The sequence below is a fragment of the Canis lupus genome, chromosome 38 (assembly GCF_003254725.2).
Source record: "Canis lupus dingo isolate Sandy chromosome 38, ASM325472v2, whole genome shotgun sequence".
NCBI lineage: Eukaryota > Metazoa > Chordata > Mammalia > Carnivora > Canidae > Canis > Canis lupus.
In genome coordinates, this window is record NC_064280.1 from 1,204,771 (window position 1) to 1,226,195 (window position 21,425).

Here is a 21,425-nt window from a genome sequence, read left to right on the forward strand (position 1 = left end):
TTCTCCTGTTTACACTTGGGGAATTTTTTTGTTTTCTGTTGGCATAATAAAGACCGACCATTTCAGAATCTGGTCCTCGAGGGGGGGGGGGGCCGGGCAGCACGAAGCAAGGATGCTGGCCTCAGGCCAGAATTTCAAAACGTGTCGCCAGCGCAGGCACCGCTGCCCTCTTGTGGCAACTCTGGGGAGCTTCGGGCAGGGGATCTGGGAGGCAGTCTCGGCGGCTAGAGGGGCCCGGGCCCAGGCCGAGCCTTTGGGGAGACAGGTGCCACCCAGAGAGCCTTGCCCCTGAAGACGACACTGCCCCCGCCTCCAGGAGGTAAGCTAGACCTCACCACACATGGTCTACCCCAGTCCTAAGGAAGAGGGAGTAGTGAGAGCAGTAAGCAGTCAGGATGCTAGAACTAGCCCCGTGGCCTGCGCTGGGGCTGGGGCTGGGGCGGGGGCGGGGGCGGGGGCGGAGTCAGATCTCCCCTCTGGGCTTCAGCATCTGAAAACACCGCGCTTCAGTCTTATCCATAGTCCTTATCTGCTTCAGGAGAAGGAGCCCAGTGAAAATCTAATGAGAACTGTGGGCCTCTTCCCAGGACGCCCAGAGCCCGTTTAGGAGCCCTCCAGGATGAGCAACGGAGCGAGGTTGCTAAGGATGTGCTTCAGGGCTCTGTGACCTCTGGTTTGAATGGGGATTCCAAACACCGAACAAACACTTAGAGAAGTAACAGCCCATTAGACTTAAAAGGGCTGATGACAAACTAAGACTCTCAAAGTGCTTGTTGACAATGATCAATAAAAAGACCAACTCTTATAAAAAAAAAAAAAATCCCATTGTATGGAATGGGGCAGCAAAGCTGAAGGGTAATTCTAGTGGAAGGCTGAGCTTTGGATTGGATTAATAGAGGTCCTGTGTCCACAGCCAAGGAGGTGGGAGAAAGGTGGTGGTAAGAGAAGGGAGTTTGGTGTGGTTCGCGGCAGGGCCTCTAACTTGGGTGGAGACTCCCCCAGGAATTAGGTCCTGGCCTTTCGAGCTAGGGAGCCTCCTGGCGGCTGGCCTTTGCTGGTTTTTCCTAGCCTGCCCTCCCAGAGCTTTGGGCCTCCTCGTCTTGTCCTCCCCACCCCATGTTTCCAGTGGGTACAAACACATCCCAGGGAAAGACACAGGTGGTCCTTGGGAAGAGCAGCGAGGCTGCCTGTGGCGCCCACGTTCTAGTGGTCGGGGGGCCGGGGGGGGGGGAGAATTGCTGTTTTAACCTGCACTGTCCGTCTCCCCGACGGTGGGGACTCCCCACCTCCTGCACTGCGTTCCTAACCCAATCAGGCCAGTCTGTCAGGACCCTTCCAGCCATCCTCCTCCTCTCCTGCCAGTCCTGAGTTCCTCTTACTTCCTAGTTCCCCAGTCCTCCGTGGCCTCAGGGGGGCCTGAGGCCAATACCGTCCTCCTAATCCAGGAGCCCTTGGCCTGCCCTGCCCTGCCCTGCCCTGCCCTGGGAGAGGCAGGATAGGGTCAGGTAGGCAGTGAGGCCAGGAACACAAGGTCCTGGTCATTACCAGGAGGGCTGGGGCATTCTCTGCCCTCTCTGTGCCTCCTGCAAAGGCCGAGGGTCAGAGCCCAGCAGAGATGAACCTCTGCCCTGGTGTGCTTTGCCCGGAGGAGCTCCTGTTACGTGTCCAGCGAAGGTCTGAGAAAGAGGAGCCTGGGCCCGCCCCACCCCCAGGAGTCACCAAGCCCTGGTGCTGGAAGCCAGGGGGCAGGGGTGCTGGCTAGTCTGGGGTGGCAGTGAAAGGACAGACGGACTCCAGGCTTCGAGGGGGAGGGGTGTCCTAAGCTGTCCTCCCCCCATGCTCCCCTCACTAGCCCACCCCCCACCCAGAGCACTGGAGGAATGAGTGTGTTTTCTCAAAGGCAGTGGGATGGTGCCTGCAGGTTCACTCCCTTGGTGCAGGTGGTGGCTGGGGCCGTAGGGGCACAGGATGGTACCTGGGGGGCCCTGTCCCAGCCATTCCCTGCTCACCACTGCAACACCGTCTCCAACGCTGTGACATCAAGGCCCCAGGAGGCTGGAAACGAAGTTGCCTTCACAGTGGTTATTTCTGCCCTCAGCTCCAGAGGTGGATCTGAGAGGAACAAGGAGGGTGGGCACTGCCCTTTAGTTGACGAGCACCTGACCCCACGGTACCCCTCGGGGGCCCTACCTGCCCGGCCCCAGGTAGGCCAGGGCCCACCTTTCGCGCACGTCCTCCCCACGTGCTCTTCCTGGGCTTGGTGCTGCTACCCCTGGGGGCCTGGCCACACTGGATCACTGTGACCTTGAAGGCCCCAGCGGCTGCTCCAGCGGTTGCCATGGCAGCCGGTACTTTTGCCGGCAAAAGCCAAACAGCCAGAGTCTACCTGGCAGGCAGCCACTGCTCTCCCCGCTCTGACGGGCACTGGGTCCCTCCTGGGGGGCCCTGGAGGCAGCGGAGCTATACTGCCCGGGCTGCTGAGAGGGGTGCCCCTGCTCTCCCTTCCCTCTGACCTTCTGAGAAAGACGGGCTGCAGAAGTCCTCCTTGACTGCTCTCCAGCGGAGCAGCACCCCGTCCCCCTCAACAGCCAGTAGTCCTGAGTGCTTCCCACCTGGCCAGGCCACAGCCTAGCTCCCTTCCCTGGTAGCACACCCTCTTGGGCTCATCTTCTAGGAAGATGGTCAAAGGCAGCGAGTGCTGAAAGCGCTAGCCCTGCCCAAGCCCATCCCAGACCAGAAGCCGCAGGCCCCGTGAGCCAGGTGCACAGAGGGTGTGGTAGGAAGTGTGCAGCCCCAGGGAACCTAGAGAACAGAGTTGTAGCGGCCCTCCCCGCACCCCATGGGAAAACTGATCAATCCTATCTGCTATGTCAAGCCCTCACCATAGGCACTCACACACAGAGTGGTCCAGAAATGGCCATTTTAATGCAGAAAACCATGATAATTTACAAATGAATCACTTTTTGGGCCAGAGCCAGGAGGCTGTGAGGGCAGAAAGGAGGTGGAGGCCGTTGAGTCTGGGGCCGTGAGCTCAGCACCTTCACAACCAATCCTACCCAGGCTCTCCTAGGCCGGGCGAGCCCCAGAGGACCCTAGTCCCTGCCCCCGGACTCCCACTACGCATTTCCTAGTGGGAAGTTCTTGGGTCAGCTTCAGGACAGAAGGTGGAGAGGGAGAGACAAATCCTTGGAATGAGGGCCTGGAGGGCACAGGAGGGAACAAGGCAGGAAGCTGCTGGTAGCTGTTGGCCGCCTCACTCTTGGCTACATCGCCCTCTGGCCAAGCATGAAGCAGAGCTGAGCTCCGGAGGCCCAGGACATCACCATTCCCTTGCCTTCCCTCCCAGCAAGTGGCAGAAAGACTGAACACAAGCACAGAGCAAAACGGGCATGGATGGGAGGGGAGAGCAGAGGTCTTTGGGCTGAGGTTTGGGAAGGGGTTGTTGGACTGGATCTGGCTTGGAGAAAGGGAGGGATCTCAGATGAGGCGGCTTTGGGGGGGGAGCCGTTGAACCCAGTTCTAGACCATCCCCCCAAGATATGTACATCCATCTGTCAGTTGGTATGATGCTGGTTTGGGTTCATCAGCACCTCCCACGTGGGGCATGCAGGGGGAGATGGGCTGGAGGCTCAGGGCACTGGAGGTAGAAAGGAGCCCTCCCACCTCCCCCTTTCCCCAAGCCAGGAAGGTCAAAGACACATCTAAGGCCGCCCAGATTCCAGCATGGCCTGAGGCCAGGAATACTGGGCTTCCCAGGGGTGGTGTGGTCCGGGCTCTGGCTGACTACAGGCACTTCCCCATCCCCACCCCCTACTACCCCCTCAAGTCTGGCAAGGTGAGGGGGACCCCCAGAGCTGGGTCCCTCCCAACAAAAGAATGTGGTCTCCAGCAGCATCTGCTGGGGGCTGGTGGCAGGGGTAGAGCCTTCTCCTTGGACACCCACCTGTCCCCTCTCCCACCTTGTCCAAGAGTGTGGACCCCAGAGCAGAACCGAGCCCTGGAGAACAGGTCTGGCCAGGCAGATGGGTAAGGGAGAGATGGGGAAGCTGGTCACTTTGGCATCTCCAAGGCGGACACCTGAGGCTTCACCTTGAAGTACTGGTGGAATCGGATCACTGCATACCTGCCAGAAGACCAGAAAGGTGGGAGCCCAGGTGAGAAGGAAAGCCAGGTGGGTCCTACTGGGGGAACTCAACACCGTGAGGAAGACTCACCAGCTCAACCCCAGGGCAGGTGGATGTTTGTTTTTTTACTTCAGCTATTTTATTTTTCTTCTTAGATCAGACTGGAGCAGTCCTCTCCCCCCCCCCCCGCCCCCATTTTTTTTTTTTTTTTTAACAGTTCAGCAGTGTTAAGTACATTTATATTGTTACACAACAGATCTCTAAGATTTTTTCAATTTGCAAAACAAACTGTACCCATTAAAGAGCAACTTTCCGTATCTCCCTCCCCCCAGTGCTTGGCAAAAACTACTGTTTATTTTTTTAAGTAAACACCCAAACGTGGGGCTCAAACTCATGATCCTCAGGTCAAGAGGTGCATGCTCTACTGACGGAGCCAGCCAGGTAACCCCCTCCCCTGTTGCTACGAACTTGACTAATTCAGTTATGTAAGTAGAATCCTATAGCATTGGTCTTTTTGCGACTGGCTTATTTCACTCCGCATGTCCACAGAGTTCATATGTTGTAATGGGACAGGATTTTCTCTCTTTAAAGGCTAATATTCCACTGTGTGTGTAGACCACATTTTGCGTACCCCTCCAGCCATCCATAGACATTGGATTGTTTTCACTTCTTGGCTGTTGTAAATGATGCTACCAACATGGGTGTGCAAATCTCTCTCCGACACCCTGCTTCAATTCTGGCGACACACCCAGCAGTAAGAATGCCGGATCGCCCAGGAATTCTATTTTTAACTTTCGGGAGGAAGCGCAGTATGGTTTTCCCCCAGGAGCTACAACCATTTCATGTTCCCACCGGCAGTGCCCAAGGGTTCCAATTTTCTACATCCTCCCCAAAGCTTGTTTTCTGTTTATTTGGTAATAGCCATCCTGGGTGTGAGGTGAGATCTCATTGTGCCTTTGACTTGCCTTTCTCCAATCACTGCGAGCACTTTGAAGCCAGAGGACTGATTCCTTTCCAGCGGAGAGTGGGTGGGGAGGGAAAGGCAAGACTAGACCAGAGTGGAGGACAAAATTATTCCTAGTTCTTAAGGACACACATACTTTACATGATGGAGCCAGCAGCCAGTACTCAAGTATGGTCTCGGTATAGGCCCTGGTACCTCACCAAAGGAGGAGCTGGGTCCAATACCCCCACACAGTAAGTGCTAAGCCGCCTGAGTGACCTCAGTGACTCACTTCCACTCTCTGGACCTCTGTCCCCTCTGCTATAAAATGAGCATTTCCATTCGCCACCAGGCCCCATGGCTAAGAGCACTGGCAGCAGAGCAGGGGCAGTGGAGTAGGTCCTCCGATGCAGTATGGAAAACACATCTACTCAAGAACTTCTGAGTACTGTCCAGAGCATCGCTGATGCTTCCCCTAGAAGCATGTGCTTCCCCTAGAGTGGTGACCCCACTGGATATGGGGTGGCTGGGATGGGGACAAGTCAGCAGAGCAGAAGAAGGGACTTTGGATATTCTCTCTGAGCTGACCTTTGCCCACTTCCCACCACCCCAACTTGTCCCCGGCACTCACCTGAGGAAATCAAACTCGATGGTGGAGAACTGGTTCTGGATGAGGGCCCACAGTGCCCAGAAAAAGTGAGATGCCTGGAAAGAGGCCAGAGTGAGTCAGCAAGGCAACCACTTCTGCCTGTCATGAACCCCATGGAGCCAGGGAAAATGGTCACTCTGGAAGACCCAACTAGGATGCTGGCAGGCATGACAGGGTCTCCCCAGCACAAGTTGTGGAAATTGTGGATGTCAAGTCACTGGACAGCATTTGGGGGCTTTACTCCCTTAAGAAAAAAGTAGAGTTCTACTTGCCTCAGGTGGGGATCTGCAGGATGGTGCTTCTAGGGCTTTCAGCTTATTCTGCCGCCTAAGCACAGACCCTTCCCTGGTTTCTCCCTCACCCAGGGGAGTCTCCCAGGGCTTTCAAGGCCAACATACCAGGATGAAATGAGTCACTGCACTAGACCCGGTCCTGCGGTCATCAGGAACACCCCCTTAACTAACCTCCACCCCTTTCCCTCTTCTGTCAGGAGGTGGGTTGGGTTGGGAGAGAAGGATAGATGTGGGTGAGCAAGAAGCCCTGAGTGAGGGCTTTAACTAAGCATTCAACTGCTCTCCCCTCTGGCCAGAGGTGCCCTCAGGGCCAGGCCACCCCAGGCTCAGGAAGGCAGCACCTGCTCCCCGTTGCCCCTGGCTGAACCGCAGTGACATCGTTACTGTCCCAGGTCAGGGCCCCCCCCACCCCGCCCCCATGTCCTGCTCGCTCTGGGGTTGGCTGCATAGCACCTCCCTCTACTTTTCAGGACTATATAGGGGAATAGATTAGCCAAGTATAAAGGATTGCATCAAAAGATTTAGCAAGTGGAAGGCATAAATGGAACAGTTAAGAGGAAGAACCTGATGGAGAAGCAGTTTTGTGCCAATGAGGAAAATAGGAGAGGTAATCCAGAATGACAGCTAAGTAAAGATTCTACTTAAGCTCCATGATGTATTGTGAAATTCAGGGCACTGGACTTGTCTTCGTGCTTCTACACGGCTGACATTAATAAGACTAGTTAGCAATCCCCTGGGCACACCCCAGTGGAGACCTGGCACAAACACGGTGCCCTGGATAAACGGCACTCAAAGTCCAGAACTGACGGCTCAGTAATTTGAGGAGGAAGAGCCTGATGGGAGAGGCTTACGTGGAGTTCTGAGTCCGTGGAGGTAGTTAACAGGGAGGCATAGAGCTGACATTCTCGGTCTCCTCCAAAGGCTTAAAAAAATAAGACCACTACGTTTAACTGCAGCATGAAAGGCTAAAGTCAGACACTAAGAGAACTACTTGTCCAAATGAGAGAATTGCTAAAATACGAAACTGGGATCTTTCTCGGAAGTCTTTCCCTAGGAAGAGGGAAGAGACTTGATGAGGTAGGGAAAAACAGGGAACAGGGCATCTCGGTATTACGGGGATGCCCACGAGGGCTCTTCCCAGAACGCACCCTAGGTTTGGCTTCAGGAGCAGAGGCTGCGGTCCCAGGACCTCACACCCAACCCTGGGCTCTGCCTCTTCCGGGAGGAGCCGGGGTGGGCCCCTCCTCCCGCCCCTCTGGCCCCTGCCCTCTGCCAGGCTCGGGCACTTACCAGGGCAAACTTGTTGACTTGCACGTAGAGCCTCTCCACCTCCCTGGGGGTCACGGCCATCCCCTTCTGTGCCTGCAGGTAGTAGCGTAGCCACTGCAGCTGGGTGTCCCGCCCGGGGTACCAGCAGTAGTCCACCTCGTTCACACCTGATGGGGAAGCGGCCATGCAGCAGATGCTGAGAGATGGACCCACGGGGGGGGGGGGGGGGGGGGGGGGAGCACTTCTCCAGCTCAGCAGGTGTTCCCTGATCCCCTCAAAATCTTTGGGTCCTTTGCCCTGTGGGGCTGTGCCTAGGATTACAACCTCTTGACCACCAAACCTACCCCACGTGTGGTGCGGCGGGGCGCTGCTTTCCATGGGCTGGAGGAAAGCACAGAGGCAGACTGGTTGAAGGGGAAGGCACGGTCTTGGGTGTGACAGGGACACCCCCCCCCCCCACCGCCAGATAGCATCACTGTCCCCTCCGTGCCCTGTATCAGGGAACTCCTCTCTGCTTGGCTGCTAACTGGTTAACACTGCACAAAGCCTTCCCTCCCACTTCGGGAGTCTCTCACTTAGAGGTGTGGGTCTCCAACCTTGTCTCCCCGACCAGTGCTGAGCTGGCTACTTAAAGACACCACCTGGAGAGCTTAGTGAAAACACAGGTTCCCAGGCACCTCTACCCCACCAACCAATTCTCCAGATGATTCAGAAATGCAGCCAGGTTCAGCGGCCCGGGACCAATGGCTTCAATTCCCTCCGGTCCTGCCCTCCCTTGAGTCCTCAAGCTGCCAGCCCAGTACGACCCAGACACATCCCTAGCACAGTGGCAGAGGCTTGGCTTACAGTGGGGATGGCAAGCAGCCATTCGTTGAAGACACGACCGGGACCAGGCCACCTTGCCCACTGCCTCTTCCTCCCTATCCTTCCCAGGCTTCCCTCAGACTCCTGAAGAAAAACACTCAAGTCTCCTGGGGCCCCCAGAGGAGGGTTGGAAAACAATCTCTTTGTGCAGTTGTTGAAACCAAGGCCCAGAGAGAAGAAACTTGCCCAAGGTCAGCCAGTTGGAGGTGAGTTTGGGGTTGGAACTCCTTTATCTCCTGCCTCCCAGTACTGGGCCTTCCTGCTCCCAAGAACCCAGGAGTGTTACTTCCCCAGCTCCCAGTCTCCTTCCCTGCGCCCTCCTTCATTCTCAGCCTGGGGGCAGGATGCAATCTGCCCCTTTGGAGAAATTCTAATTGGACTTGGCTGTGTGTGAAGAGGGCTTAAGGTGCCTATGAATTACTCCTTCGGAAAGGCCAGTGCGTCTGGCGGCCTCTGCTCCGCGCCACACCCCACAGCAAAGCTGCCCTGCCCAGCTGTGGCCCCATCGTCCCTTGGGTTCTTAGATGCAGCTGGTAGCCACCCTGGGGAGTCGTACCCTCAGGTACAGTGAGTGCTTCACAGACCTGGTCACCTGGGGTTCTGGAAGGGACACGATTGGCCTGGAGGGGCTGGGGAGTGGTTGGGGCTGGGCCAGGCAGCAGCCTCACAGCTGCCCCCGTGTGCCTCACCAATCCTAAGCCACCGAGGCTGGCGAGGTCACACTGAGCACCTGCACCACCTGACGATGTCCCTCCAGCCTGTGCCCAGCTCCTCCATCAGCTGCCTCTCCAGCCCCATCAAATTGTTTAACATTTAAGCCCTCAAGCTGGAAAAACCTGCCCCGCTTCTTTTATACAAATGATTCTATTGTACAGACTGGCTTTACTGAACAACTGGCTACCCCTACAAAGCACCCCTCATCTAACCTTCTCCATTCCTCCGCCAGTCTCCTTTAGTTGCAGAAGGCTTCCCTGCCTAGTATTGGCAGACACCAACACGATGCTTAGTGCACTTGAGTATCTCATGCTGATACTATGAAGTGTAGATACTATTGATATCTCCACTTTATAGAGGCCCAGAGAAGGTAAGTAACCTGCCTGAGGGTCACACAGCCAGTAAGCAGCAAAGCCAGGATTTGAACTTGGACAGCCAAGGTGCAAAGTATACTTTTAACTAGTTCTACCTATTCTCATCAGGCCACCAGCTCGCTCGGCCCCTTCTCTGCACGGAGGACCCTTATTCATAATCATGCAGGTTATGCTGGGCAGAAAGCAGCCTGCGCGAAGGGGCACACAGAGGCTATGCCTGTCCTGTGTTGGCCTGCCTGCTAGGGGCTGTGTCTGCCCCTCTAGAGAAAGGGGCTTTTTCCATTTTTTTAGATTTTTAAAAGATTTTATTTACTTATTCATGAGACACAGAAAGAGAGGCAGAGACACAGGCAGAGGGAGAAGCAGGCTCCATACAGGGAGCCCAATGTCGGACTCAATCCCAGGACTCCAGGATCACGCCCTGAGCCAAAGGCAGATGTTCAATTGCTGAGCCACCCAAGCGTCCCAGGTTTTTTAGTTTTCTAAAGCAAGCTCCACCTGATGTGGGGCTTGAACTCACCACTCCGAGATCAAGAGCTCCATGCTCCACCAACTGAACCAGCCAGGCACCCCAGGGTCTTTTTCCAACTCACATACCAACCCGAGTATCCTTGGGGATCCCATAGAGGGCACATTCTCCTGACTGGTACCAAACTGCCATATGGGCTGGCAGGGGTCTGCTCTGTGTATGTGGGTCCAGCCTCCCCCATGAGACTTGGAGCTCCCTCAAGGCAGGCTATACCTCCCCTCCATGAGTTGTGAGATTTTATTTTATTTTTTTAAGATTTTATTTATTCATTCATGAGAGACACAGAGAGGAGAGAGGCAGAGACACAGGCAGAGGAAGAGGCAGGCTCCATGCCGGGAGCCCGACGTGGGACTCGATCCCGGGACTCCAGGATCACGCCCTGGGCCGAAGGCAGGCGCTAAACCGCTGAGCCACCCAGGGATCCCCCAGTTGTGAGATTTTAGAGGACAGGGGCTCTCAAGCCTCCAACCCAGCGAGGACAGAACCCCCTCTTAATCCTCACTCTGGGCCTGGCCATCCATTGTAAGGGAAACATCTTAGGCAAAGACCAAATAGAAATTTCCTTCTCACCTGCAAACTCATTGAAATGGTTGCCAATGTCAAAAGCTTGGTAGTTGTAGCCGGCATATTCATAGTCAATGAACCGTACGTGGCCTGTGAGGTAGAAGAGAGGCAGTGAGGGTCGGTCCCAGGAGATCTGGACGAGGCCTGGTCAAGTTTGCTTGGACCTCTGGAGTGTACCTGCTGACCCTGGGTGGCTACTGGGGCAACCCAGCCCAAACCACCCTCCTCAGTGGCCACCTTCGCAGCTGTTTGTCCATCTGCCCTCCAGCTGTCCTCCTGGAGGGACTCTGCTCACAGAAAGGCATCTGTCCTCAGCGTGGCTAAGGACCAAAGATAAAGGTCTGTGCTCCCTGGGGGTGGAGCTCTCATTAGGCACACAGAACAGTTCTGTCTCTGTGAGGGCCTGGGTCACCCAAGATGTCCTCAGAAGCCCACAGTAGTGTCAGGGAAAATGGTCCTAACATCGAGGACCCCCACAAACCACGATTGTGAGTTCTTTTCTCAGGGTAGATTTTTTTAAGTGGAAATTTCTTTTTCCCTTTCTCTCTTAAATTAACTTGAGATCTAAACTACAAGGTCTCCTTTGGCTTGGCCAAGTACCAGTTTGAGGGATGGAGCCCCGGAGGCAGCTGATCACTCGGGCCCAGCCCTACTGCTGCCCAGCCAGAGAAGCCGTACCTTTGGTGCTGTCGTAGATGATATTCTTGCAGAGCAGATCATTGTGACAGAACACCACAGGGGAGTCCAACTGGGACAGGTGCTCCTTGAGCCAGGCCAGCTCCTGTTCCAATACTTCCACCTTGGGGACATCTGCAGAGAGGCTGGGCAGTGGCAAGAATGGCAGCCGGTGAGGGGAGGCTGACAGTAGACAGGTGGATGCTTGGCCTCTAGAGCCCTGAGCTCCGGGCCTGTCGTCACCTGCTCCTGCAAAGGGCCTCTGGACAAACGGCCCGCCCTGCAGACCCTACTTTGCATCATTCCGTACTAAGGCTTCCTGATGTCCTGACTTCCTGCCGTCACTCAAAGCAGCTTTATTAAAACATGGGCACAAGAGCATTTTGCAAAGTAGTATGTCCCTGATCCCATGGCACCCCTGATACTTCGAGAAAGGGACAGGAAGGTAAGGGAGGAGGCACCGAGAAAGAATGGGAGGTGAAAATGCGTGTCCACACTCAGTTATTCCAGACTAAGAACAAGGGCAGAGGGGAGAGTCACAAACAGACCCACTCTTGGGGCACTGGTGAAGACTCCTAGGGGAGGGTGTGCTCTCTAAGACCAGAGTCTCTGTGGAGGCATCACAGTGTCCCGTGGAGCAGCTGCAGCACCAACAGTCCTGAGGAGGCAGAGGTATGTCGCTTCTCTGCTTTAGCAGCTTGTGTCACAGGTGGAAAGGACCAGAAAGCTCATAAAGCCTAACATCTCATCTCACAGAGAAACCACTCAATCCCACTTAACAAATGGCTTCTTGGGCTCACTCCTACAAGACCAAGGGAACAGGAGCTTGTGTGTGTGTGTCCTTGTCCCAGATCCAGGTCAGACCAGGCACGCATGGACAGCTTTAAGGCAGGAACAAAGATAACAGAGGCCACCCCTCTTTCCGCCCTGCCCCATCCCGCAGCACATCCCCCATCAGCAGCATCGCTGCTGGAAGAAACACATGCTGGAGAATGGATAGATGGGTCAGTCGGTGCTGGTCGCAGAGGCCATGTGCAAGGCGGTGATGGCACACTGTGCTGGGATGCCCTGAACTTTGGTCTCCAGGAAGCACACAGGTCTGTGTGCACTGAAGAGCCAAATAGTTAGCACAGCCCTTAAAACCCCAGAGCTACCAATGGGCGGAGGGGAGGAGGCTGGGGTTTGATCTCCTATTCTGCTCCAAGTATCTCCTGTTTGCTCTCTTATCCAGGGCAGCCAGCGTACGTAAGAATGAGATATGTCCTCCCGATCTTCCCAAAGGATGCCCCTGTCACCCCCTCACCTGGCCCAGTGGCCAAAACACAGCAACCCCCTTGTCCCGCTGGGAAAGGACGAGCGGGCTCCCTCCCAGGCTTTGAGAAGATCAGAGCTGAAGAGGATCTTTGGCCTCTAGTCCAACTCTTTGAGGAAATGGAAGCTCAAGGAAGGGCAGAGGCCTTCCTGCTTTCAGAAATCTCGTGTACAGCTGGACCCTCTTCCCCCTCACTCAAGGGAAACAGTCCTCAGACTGTCCACGGACCCACAGTCAAGCCGAACCCCTAACCACGAGAGCCTCGGTCAGCCTCCGGGGCTCTGCACAGTCCACTCTGAGTTGGGGAGAGTCTATCGGGGGGTGACCTGGGGGAGGCCTTCCTTTATCCTCACTGGCGTTCATCTGTGTCAACCAGTCTGCATAAACGCGTCTCAGTCTTGGCTCTCTGTAAGAAGATACCTTTCAAGATTCTTTTTTTTTTCCCTTGGCCCAAGACCATCTAAAGATAAGAATTAGGAGGCCTCCTTTGGTTTGCCCAGGTCTCAGCCTGAAAAACATGACGTTGACATCGGAGATACCTACTGCTCAGGCCCTGACCTCCGCCTGACCCCCACCTTACCCCGCCCACCAAGGCCACGCAGATAGTTACTGTGGGAGCCATCCAGGCCTTCTATCTCCCCGGGCAGCCTCCCTCGGCTGCCCTGCTTCCCTCCCCTGAGCGCTTGAAACCCCGCCAGCTTTGCTACCTTCAGCCCTGACACCACCAGACTTTCTCAAGGCTGTGGCGTTGAAAGAACAGTAACCACCACCGCATTGCAGCAACGGTCACACCCCAGGCACCTGCTCCTCCTACTTCTCTATCCCTTAGAGGCAGCAGGAGGGGGATGCAGGGGCTGGGCCCCCCTCCCAAGGAAGCCTGGGGGTTCCTCCTGGTGAAAAGACTGCTGCCTGCCAAGTGCTCACTCAGCTGTCCAGAGCTGAGCAGGGGAAAGCACCTTCTCCTACAGTGGACTTGGTGTTGGATTTTCCTGGCTCACGACCTTTGCCCTTCTACCACTCAACCCACCCGCATCTCCTCCTAATGCCCCCGAAGCAGCGATCACCCCTCATTCTCCCAACCACCTTGGACATTTCTCTGCGCAACCAAACAGCAAGGCCACCAAATCTATTTCCACAGGGTTCCTGACTCTTCCCCTACTCCATCCTCTCCCCCACCAAAAGCTGCCCATGGATCCTGCCCGTTCAGTTACTGACTGATCCGCCCTACCTCCAATCCCTACCCCCACCTCCCCAAATCCCACCTGACTCTGTCCTTTACAACGGCAGAGAGCTTTCTTCCTCAACCACAATCATGGGCCCTGGCTCGGATGCCTCCACAATGACTTTCCACTGTCGGCTAAATGAAATTTTGGCTCCTTAACCTGGCAGGGAAGGGCCCTCCCAGTCTAGCTCCCACCCACCTCTGCAGCTCTATCTCCCAGAGCCCTTCTCAATCCCTCTTGAAGGCCGGGTCCAGCCACCCTTATCCACTCACCACCCATGAGCCAAGCATTCCCACCATCTCTGCCAGCCTGAGTGCCAGAGCTCTGCCCCACTACCTCCGCCAGGAGGACCTGCCCTGGTTCTCCCACCTCCGCATGCATGATACACCGTCTTCCTTTGTCACTATGCACGGGCAGGTCCTATTTATTCAGGTGGTTCCTAAGCTCCTTGAGGGCAGGGCCAATGTCCTATCCATATTTTTCATGGTTTTAAATCCCAGTCAATGTTTGTGACCTACAGATTGACTAAACCAGGATTATTAGGCTGTGACCAGAGCTCAAGAGTTTTATCTCCTCTAGGTGACTGCTCATCACTGCCACTGCCTGGGGCAGGTTAGGCAGTTTAAGACAGGCCTCTACCTCTGAAGAGGCTCCAAGAAGTTAAACAGCTTGATTTGCCCAAGGTCAAAGGTATGACAAGAGCCAAGGTAGTTGGTCAGCTCTTCTCCGGGGACCACTCTGCTCCCAACAAGGTCACCCCTGAAGGTTACACAGTGATAGTACAGTCAAAGGAAGCTAAAGTGGCAAGGGTCATGCCTGAGCATCAGGGCTTGACTCTAGCCCTTGAGCTGCCACTGACCTTGGAAAGTCCCACCCCCCTCTCTGGACCAGTTTTTCCATCTGCCAAATGAAAGTGGTAAGCTGCACAATCAGAGGCTCCGCTGATTCAGACACCCCAGGATCCTGCTCACCGTGTGCTGCCTTAGCCCTCAGGGGATAGGCAGTCCTTGTCCCAGAGATAACATTTGGCATCGAAGGTCTGAATGTGGGCCATCCTGGACAAATAGTCCTAAAGCAGTGCTTGATAATCATTAAGTGGGAGGATCCAGATAAAGTCATGCTTGTGTGTGTGTGACAGAGACACATGATTGGAACAGAGTTAATTATTGTCTTGTCATCTTAGAGGGAAGGAGATACCCTCCGCCTCCCAAACCTCTTCTGTACCCTACTCCCATGAACCTTTGGAACAAGGGTGATGTTCAACCCAGCAGGGAACATGGAGGGATCAGAGACTCACTACTGCCTTTTCCTGGAGGAGGCAAGGGTCACGCAGCCTTCTCTCCAACCCTGCAAGCCTCCTCTAGCACTCAAGGTTTTGCTTTGCTGGGGAGCCAGGTGGCAGATGGCTACAAGGACTTACGGGTTGCCGGCCAGAGAGCCTAGCTGCCTGGTAACCCCGAAGGGCAATGTCAGGATGAGTGGAGTACCCCCCTTCCTTGGAAAGAGCAGTGAGGAAATGGTGAGCTGTCAGTCTGGACAAGGTGGGGAGCGGGGTCCCCAGGAGCATGTGGGGGCATGAGAGGTATCCAGGCAAATATCAGGAGTCTTGTCCCAAGGGCCTGTCAGCTGACGAGCTGAGTTCTGACTATGAACTCATAGCCCATTCTCAGGGGTCAGGCTCTCCGTTCTGGTTGCTCAGAAGGCAGCTTAGGTAGAAATAGCCCTGGGCTAGGACACAGAACCCTGCCTCTGACAAGCCTTCCTGACACTGGGAAAAGCTTACTCTCCGAGCCTCAGTCTCCTTTAAGTAAGGGATGAGATGCAGTCCCCAACCCTAGCCTCCACCACAACCAGAAGACTCCATGAGAAATCAACACAGGCATAAAGCTGTGGATCTGACTTCCTGAGACTCAGTCAATCGGCCCAACTCTGCTTGGAGACAGAAGTCAGGACTGACGCCTCTCAACCTCTGTGTGGGATGGGATAGGGCGTCACATTAAGGTGGCATCAAACCCTCCCAGATCTCTGTACCTGGGGTTGATCTCATTCTTCACAAGGGTGAAATAATTGTGCATCTTGTGCCAGAGGGTAGGCTTGGGCAGGCTGCCATTGGCATGGATGGTGTGAATCTTTGCCATTTCTAAGGCGATTAGCCTACAACAGAAAACATGAAGGACAAAGTATCAATGTGCGGCAGGCCCATCCCAGCTCAGCCCCTCCTACCCAGAAAGGGGTCCTACAGGGTTAGGGCTGGGGGCTAGCCAGAGGGCCGAGTGTGGGACTATTCCAGATACTTTAGGAGCCCTAGCTCCTGCAGGAGGAAGGTCTCGGCAGGGGACACCTGGGTGGTTGAGTGGTTGATCGTCCGCCTTTGGCTCAGGTTGTGATCCCAGAGTCCTGAGATCGAGTCCCACATCGGGCTCCCTGCATGGAACCTGCTTTTCCCTCTGCCTATGTCTCTGCCTCTCTCTCTCTCTGTGTCTCTCAGGAATAAATAAATAAATCTTTTAAAAAAAAAGGGTGTGTGGGGGGGGAAGGTCTCAGCAGAAGGCATGAAAATGACGTAAGGCTTTTAGCCCAGCAGTGACCTTTCCAGAACTGGAGCTGGGGCTGCTTTGGGGAGCAGGAAGGTGAAGCAGCAGGCCACTGGCCACAGGTCAATGACCCTGCCCCACCCCAAGGTTGTGTACCCACAGCAACCACTGAGGACAGAGGGGTCACCTGGAGGTGGGGGCAGGGCCCCCCTCCCTCCTAGGACTCTGATGCATGCCCTAGGTGGTGAATGCAGGGTACCAAGGGACCAGGGGGTGAGGATGCCAGACTGCAAAGAAATGCCGGCCTCTTATCAGCCTGGCCAAGGTGGGGAGGGAAACAGGCCGGCCCAGGGCAGCCCCTTCCTCTGCAGCAGGGAGTTGATGCTGGCGGCTGGGTGCCAAGGACGCAAAACAAACCAGCGTTCTATTTTCAAGTTCTCCTGTGGACATTATCCAAGGTCCCGAGAGAGGAGGAGGGGGCGGTGGGGAGGGGGCTGGGACAGGGCGGGGGCGGATGGAGGACTGACCGGTCAGAGAGGGAGGGCCTTGATAAGGACTGAGGCGTCTGAGGCCCTACGTCCCAGCCAGGCTCCCCCAGTCCTCCGCCAGCTCTCCCTTCTGGAGCCCCACCCCCAACCCGGCTGCCAAGCCTCCAACATTCAAGCTTCCTTCGCCTCTGCCTGTTGCTCGAATAATAATCACTGGGAAAGACAACAAAGGCATTGGCTGTTTGAAACCTTGTTACTGAGCTGTTCCAGGGACACCCCTCCCCTTGCCAGGTCCTGGGAAGGGGCAGGCCATCACCCTGTAGGATCACAGGGCAGTCTAGGGGCTCTTCTGGAAGCCCTTAAGGCTCCCACCGCCCGGAGGGTGGAGGGGGCAGGGGGCGTGACAGCCACCGAGTGGGTGAGAGATGAAGTCTGTGCTTTCAGAGGCTGAGGCCCCAGGGCAGGAGGAAGCCTGCCAGGGCTTAGGAGAGGCAGGGAAACAGACCTGAGACCCAGGCCTTCCCTTCCCCTTCCCAAAAGAAGATTCCGACTAGCATGAACAGAGCGTTTCCTTGAATATCAATAGGGCTGTTGTCTGGAAAAGCAATGAAAGTAACCTCAACACTCAGCATTTTTATGCTGCAAAGCCTCAGCAGGCAGAGGTTGGGAGGTGGGGTTCAGGGGGGCACAGGACGTGGCTCCCCAGGGCTTCCTCTGTGCCTTTGCCTCAGAGATCCATCTTCACCCGAGAAACCCGATGGTCTATCCTTGGAAAATCATCAGGGAAGAGCCTACCTCCTACGCCTATCCGTTTCGGGCTCTACCCCAAATGTAAAATCATTATTGAACCTGCATCCATCTTCAACCTTCCTGACAGTGACAACTGTCTCCCCTAGAGAACGAGGGACAGTGCCACATTCATAGAGGTGGCTGGAGACTGGGAATGACCTGGTGAGGACCTGCCAATATTTGAGCTTATTTACACAAGACTGAAGGGGAGCTGGGAGCACAGCATGGGAGAAGCCTGGCCAGGGTTCCTGTGGCCCCCACCCTGTTCTGACCTCTGATCTCCAGGCTACGTGCCCAGCGGGCACCTGAGAAGACCCCTGAACAGGTTTGTATGTCCCCCGCCGACAGACACACACACAGATACAACACTGGACTCAACGTAAATATCCTAGGGCCTAAGGACCAGCCCCAGAGGCAATGCTCTGGTTTACTCTTGCACTAGAGTGGAAGGCATCTGACTACCTTCTAAATCCCTCAAGGACCTGCCAGGGGTTCCCCTGCAAATAGGGCCAGGTGCACTTACTTGGGGTTAACCGGGTAGCAGGTGAGGAAGCAAAGAAACTTCTTGGTCTGTTCCCTAGATGGGCTTTTACTGTTTCTTCTCGGTATCTGGAAAGCTTCTTCCCCGTGGGTGGGATGGGACTGATCCCAAGGATCCCAGGCCAACCCTTGTGCTGGTGTCCTCAGCCTGCCTGGGACCTCGCTATAGTCTGAGTGCTGTGCATGCAGGTGTGGCACTCGAGGAAGGAAGGTGGATACTAACTGACATCCGGCCCAGAATGGTTAGAAGAGAGAAAAGGCACTCTGGGCCTCTCTCTAGCTCCCCCACTTCCAGACCCCACAGAGGCATCCACGGTGCTTAAATGTTATGTCTACTTCCTGGGTCCTTCACATCCAGGCATTTAAAGGGAGAGGCTCCCAGGGGATCATGGGTTCTTGTGAACCTCTGGAAGGAAGCCTTGGCAGCTTCCCAAACCTGGGCTGCCACTTTGTCAGGGAACCTGGAAGGAGCTCAGACTGGGGGAGGGATGATGTCTCTCTGGGTTGCTGAAACCAGGCTCACCCTGGTTGGGCCCATTCTAGCATGTCTGAGCTCCTGGCAGGAGAGGAGGGGCAGGAAATCCTGGGCACTCTGGGATTGGCTCAGATTTCATTTCCAAGGCTCTATGATGTTTCCAGGTCAAACATGGGGTGGGCAAAGGGCTGAGGCGTGAGGCCAGGAGGCAGAGATCTGCTGCATTTAGGGAACCAGGACCTTTGGTCCCCGGTTTACCAGAATCTCACCTGCCTCCCAAGAGGCAGCTCACCCTTCTAGCAGACACACTGAAAATCCATACAACGCTATGGCCCCTCTCTGCAGAGCAATGCACAAACACGCACTTTTTTTTTTTTTTTTTTTTTTTTTAGAAACACACACTTTTCTCATGCAATTTCAGAAGTTCATAGACCTTATGACTCACTCATGGACTCCATTCTACACCAAGGAAGCTGGCCAAGACTTGAGGAATAGTAGAAATGAATGGTACCCCGGGCAACCTTCTTACCTGAAGAGCCGGGGCTCCCGGATGTGCTCAGGTCCCAGGGCCATGCCCCTCATGTACTCATAGCACAGCCCATTCTGGAAGGTGCAGTAGAGCTTCGGGGCGCAGCCATGTGCTCGCAGCAGCTGGAAGTTCCTGACCTCATTCTCCCGGTCCACCAGCAGTTCCGTCCGCTCCCCGTACACCCGGACCAGCACGCAGTCCTGCATGTCCTCCTCCACGTAGCAGGCCACCAGCTTGTTGGTGATGCCATCAGTGAAGCGCTAGCATGGGAAGAGGGGAGCACAAGAGTGCGTGGGGCGGGGTCTCTGCTCTTGCCCACCCCGTGGCTCCCCAGCTCCAGCATGAGGTGCTCATTTGAATGCACAGCACAACCACCCAGAACCCCCCCATCCTTTGGCCCTCTAGCTTAGGCAAGAGCTCTGCCTTGTTCCTAATGCTTTACCCTCCTCAGTGCTTGGGACAGCCTGAGAGTTGGAGAAGAAAACCTCAGCCCAGGTACCCTCATCTCTCCTGGGTCTGCCCCCAGAAGATGGGATTTGGCAATGGAGGAATTTCCGCTCTCTGGTGGGAGAAGCCCCCTCCCCTTCTCACTCCTCCATCCCCGGAAGAAACCTCCAGGGCCAGAACGTGGCCAGGGAGGGCTGGAGTTGCCTAGGACGAGTCCATTCGACCCAGCTGCCTCTCACCATCTGCCCGGCTGTGGACTCTGCTGCACCTCATGCCCCATCCAGCAGCAGAGGTGTGGGAAATACTGATGTTGGCACCCACCAGAGGGCTTTGGGGGTCAGAGCTCCTTAGGGAAACCAGAAGAGACGGCAGCCCATGGGCTGGGGGGAACAGACTCTCTGGGTACTGGGACAGGAGGAACGAACCGCAGAATTTATGGGGTGCAGTGTGACAGAGCTGGTAGGGGCTTTAGAGGACATCTGAACCCGTTCTAGATGGGGAAACTGAGGCCCAGGGGAGAGACTGGCACGTGGCATGTTCAGTCGGCGCTGGAACTAACCTCAGCCCTGCTTGATGCCTTTGGGCCTTACAACCAAGGTGAGTCTTTTATTTTGAAAATGCTGCCCATCCATCCTTCCCCCAGGACAGCCTGCCAGCCTGTGCACTAGGCGAGGACCTTGGCCTTTCCCCACCCAGGAGGCCCAGCAGCAGCTGCACGTGCCCAGCTCGGGTCTCCTGCCTCCACGGGCGGCTCCCAGAGGGACTGGGAGAGGGTGGGCAGGTGCGGACTCTGAGGAGGATGCAGACCCGCGGGGGGCCTGCCTGGGGCCCCTCAGTGGGAGGCTCTGCCCGCATCTGTGTCCCGGAGAAGGTGCCCGGCTGGGGGTTGGAGGCCCGTCGTGCGGGGGCGCTGGGCCTGGGCCTGGGGCGACGGGGAGGGCTCCCATCCGGCGGGGGGCCCGAGGCGGCCGGAATCCCACACGGTGGCTCCTGGGCCCGCAGGAATCGCTCAGAGCCCGGAGGCTTTGCGCCCATCACCGGGTGGAGAAGGGGCAGGGGCGTGTGAGTGTGTAGGGGGGGCTCCCTGGAAAGTTCAGCGCCGGCTGCGCGCGCTCCTCCGGGCGGCGGGGGCAGGGGCAGGGGCAGGGGCAGGGGCAGGGGGTGCGGGTGGGGGCGGGGTGGGCCCGGGCGCGCAGCTCGCGGACCGTGGGCAGGTGCGGGAGCCCGGGAGCCCGGGAGCCCCGGCAGGAGGGCGCCGTGCGGGCCGAGGGACCTGCGAGCCTGGCTCCGGCTCCGCGTCGGGACCGGGACGGATGCGGCGAAGCACACCCGCTGCAGCGCCCCGCCCCGCCCCTGGGACGCCCGGAGGGACCCGAGGACCCGTGCACGCCGCGCGGCGGCAGCCCCGGCCCGGCCCGGCCCGGCCCCAGCCCCGCCCCGCCCCGGCCCGGCCCCGCGTCCGCCGGTACCTTGGTGCGAACTTGCTCGGGCTTCCAGTGCGGCCGCAGCTCCCGGATGAGGCGCAGGGCGCCCGGGAGGATGTCGTCCTGGTCCACCGAGAGGCCGAAGCAGGGCACGGCGGCGGCCCTGGGGGCGCCCGGCGGCTCCCGGCAGCCCGCGCCGGCCGCCGCCCTCTCCTCCATGCCCCATGAGCTCTGCGGGCGCGGCGCCGGCCGCCGCAGGTACAGGGGCGAGCGCGGCGGAGCAGCCGAAGGGGGCACGGCCATGCCCGGCAGCCCCACCCCCTCGGAGCCGCCGCGCGGGCGCTAGTCCCTGCGGGGGGGCCCGGCGCGGCGGGGGCCGTGGAGGAGGGGCCCGGGGCAGCCCATGGCTCGGGAGCCCGCGCCCGCGCCCGCGCCCGCGCCCCCGCCCCCGCCCGCTCCGAGGCCGGCCCGGGGACGCGGGGCCCGCCGCGACTGTGACCTCACCGCGGGCCGGGGGCGGGCGCCCGGGAACGCCCCCGCCCCGCCTCCGTCCCGGCCCGCGGGCCGCCGCGCACGCCGCAGCCGCCGCCACCTGGAGCGCGGGGCGGGGCCACGCCCCCCGGAGGCCGTGACGCGGGCGGGACGGGGGCGGGGCCTGAGCTGGCC

General features: G+C 57.1%; 1 protein-coding gene across 5 annotated transcripts; it reads right to left on the reverse strand.

Annotated features, from left to right (window-relative positions):
* Window positions 1-80: 80 nt before the first annotated feature.
* On the reverse strand, window positions 81-21,077 carry ETNK2 (ethanolamine kinase 2). Of its 5 annotated transcripts, XR_003125732.3 has the most exons (10): window positions 20,805-21,077; window positions 18,889-19,148; window positions 15,565-15,687; window positions 11,002-11,144; window positions 10,330-10,413; window positions 7,300-7,445; window positions 5,699-5,772; window positions 3,944-4,123; window positions 2,010-2,112; window positions 81-356 (listed from the first exon to the last, which is right to left on the reverse strand). XR_003125732.3 is itself a non-coding variant. In XM_025421198.3 (8 exons), exons 1-8 carry the CDS (start codon window positions 21,060-21,062, stop codon window positions 4,051-4,053), a joined length of 1,161 nt encoding a protein of 386 aa, XP_025276983.1. In that variant the 5' UTR covers window positions 21,063-21,077; the 3' UTR covers window positions 2,907-4,050. The 5 variants fall into 5 exon arrangements, 2 of the variants coding, with proteins under 2 accessions (XP_025276983.1, XP_025276984.1); XR_003125731.3 differs by having other exon boundaries at window positions 81-2,112; XR_003125733.3 differs by lacking the exons at window positions 81-356; window positions 2,010-2,112 and adding an exon at window positions 6,861-6,931 and having other exon boundaries at window positions 4,057-4,123.
* Between the last annotated feature and the right edge of the window lie 348 nt (window positions 21,078-21,425).

Excerpts from the sequence above, each read along its gene's own strand:
- ETNK2 (XM_025421198.3), bottom strand. The coding sequence starts at position 21,062 with ATGGCCGTGCCCCCTTCGGCTGCTCCGCCGCGCTCGCCCCTGTACCTG. Across the intron at positions 15,688-18,888 it reads CGGGAGCCCCGGCTCTTCAG|GCTAATCGCCTTAGAAATGG; the intron begins GTAAGAAGGTTG and ends TTTCTGTTGTAG. Across the intron at positions 5,773-7,299 it reads AAGTCAACAAGTTTGCCCTG|GCATCTCACTTTTTCTGGGC; the intron begins GTAAGTGCCCGA and ends GCCTCTTTCCAG.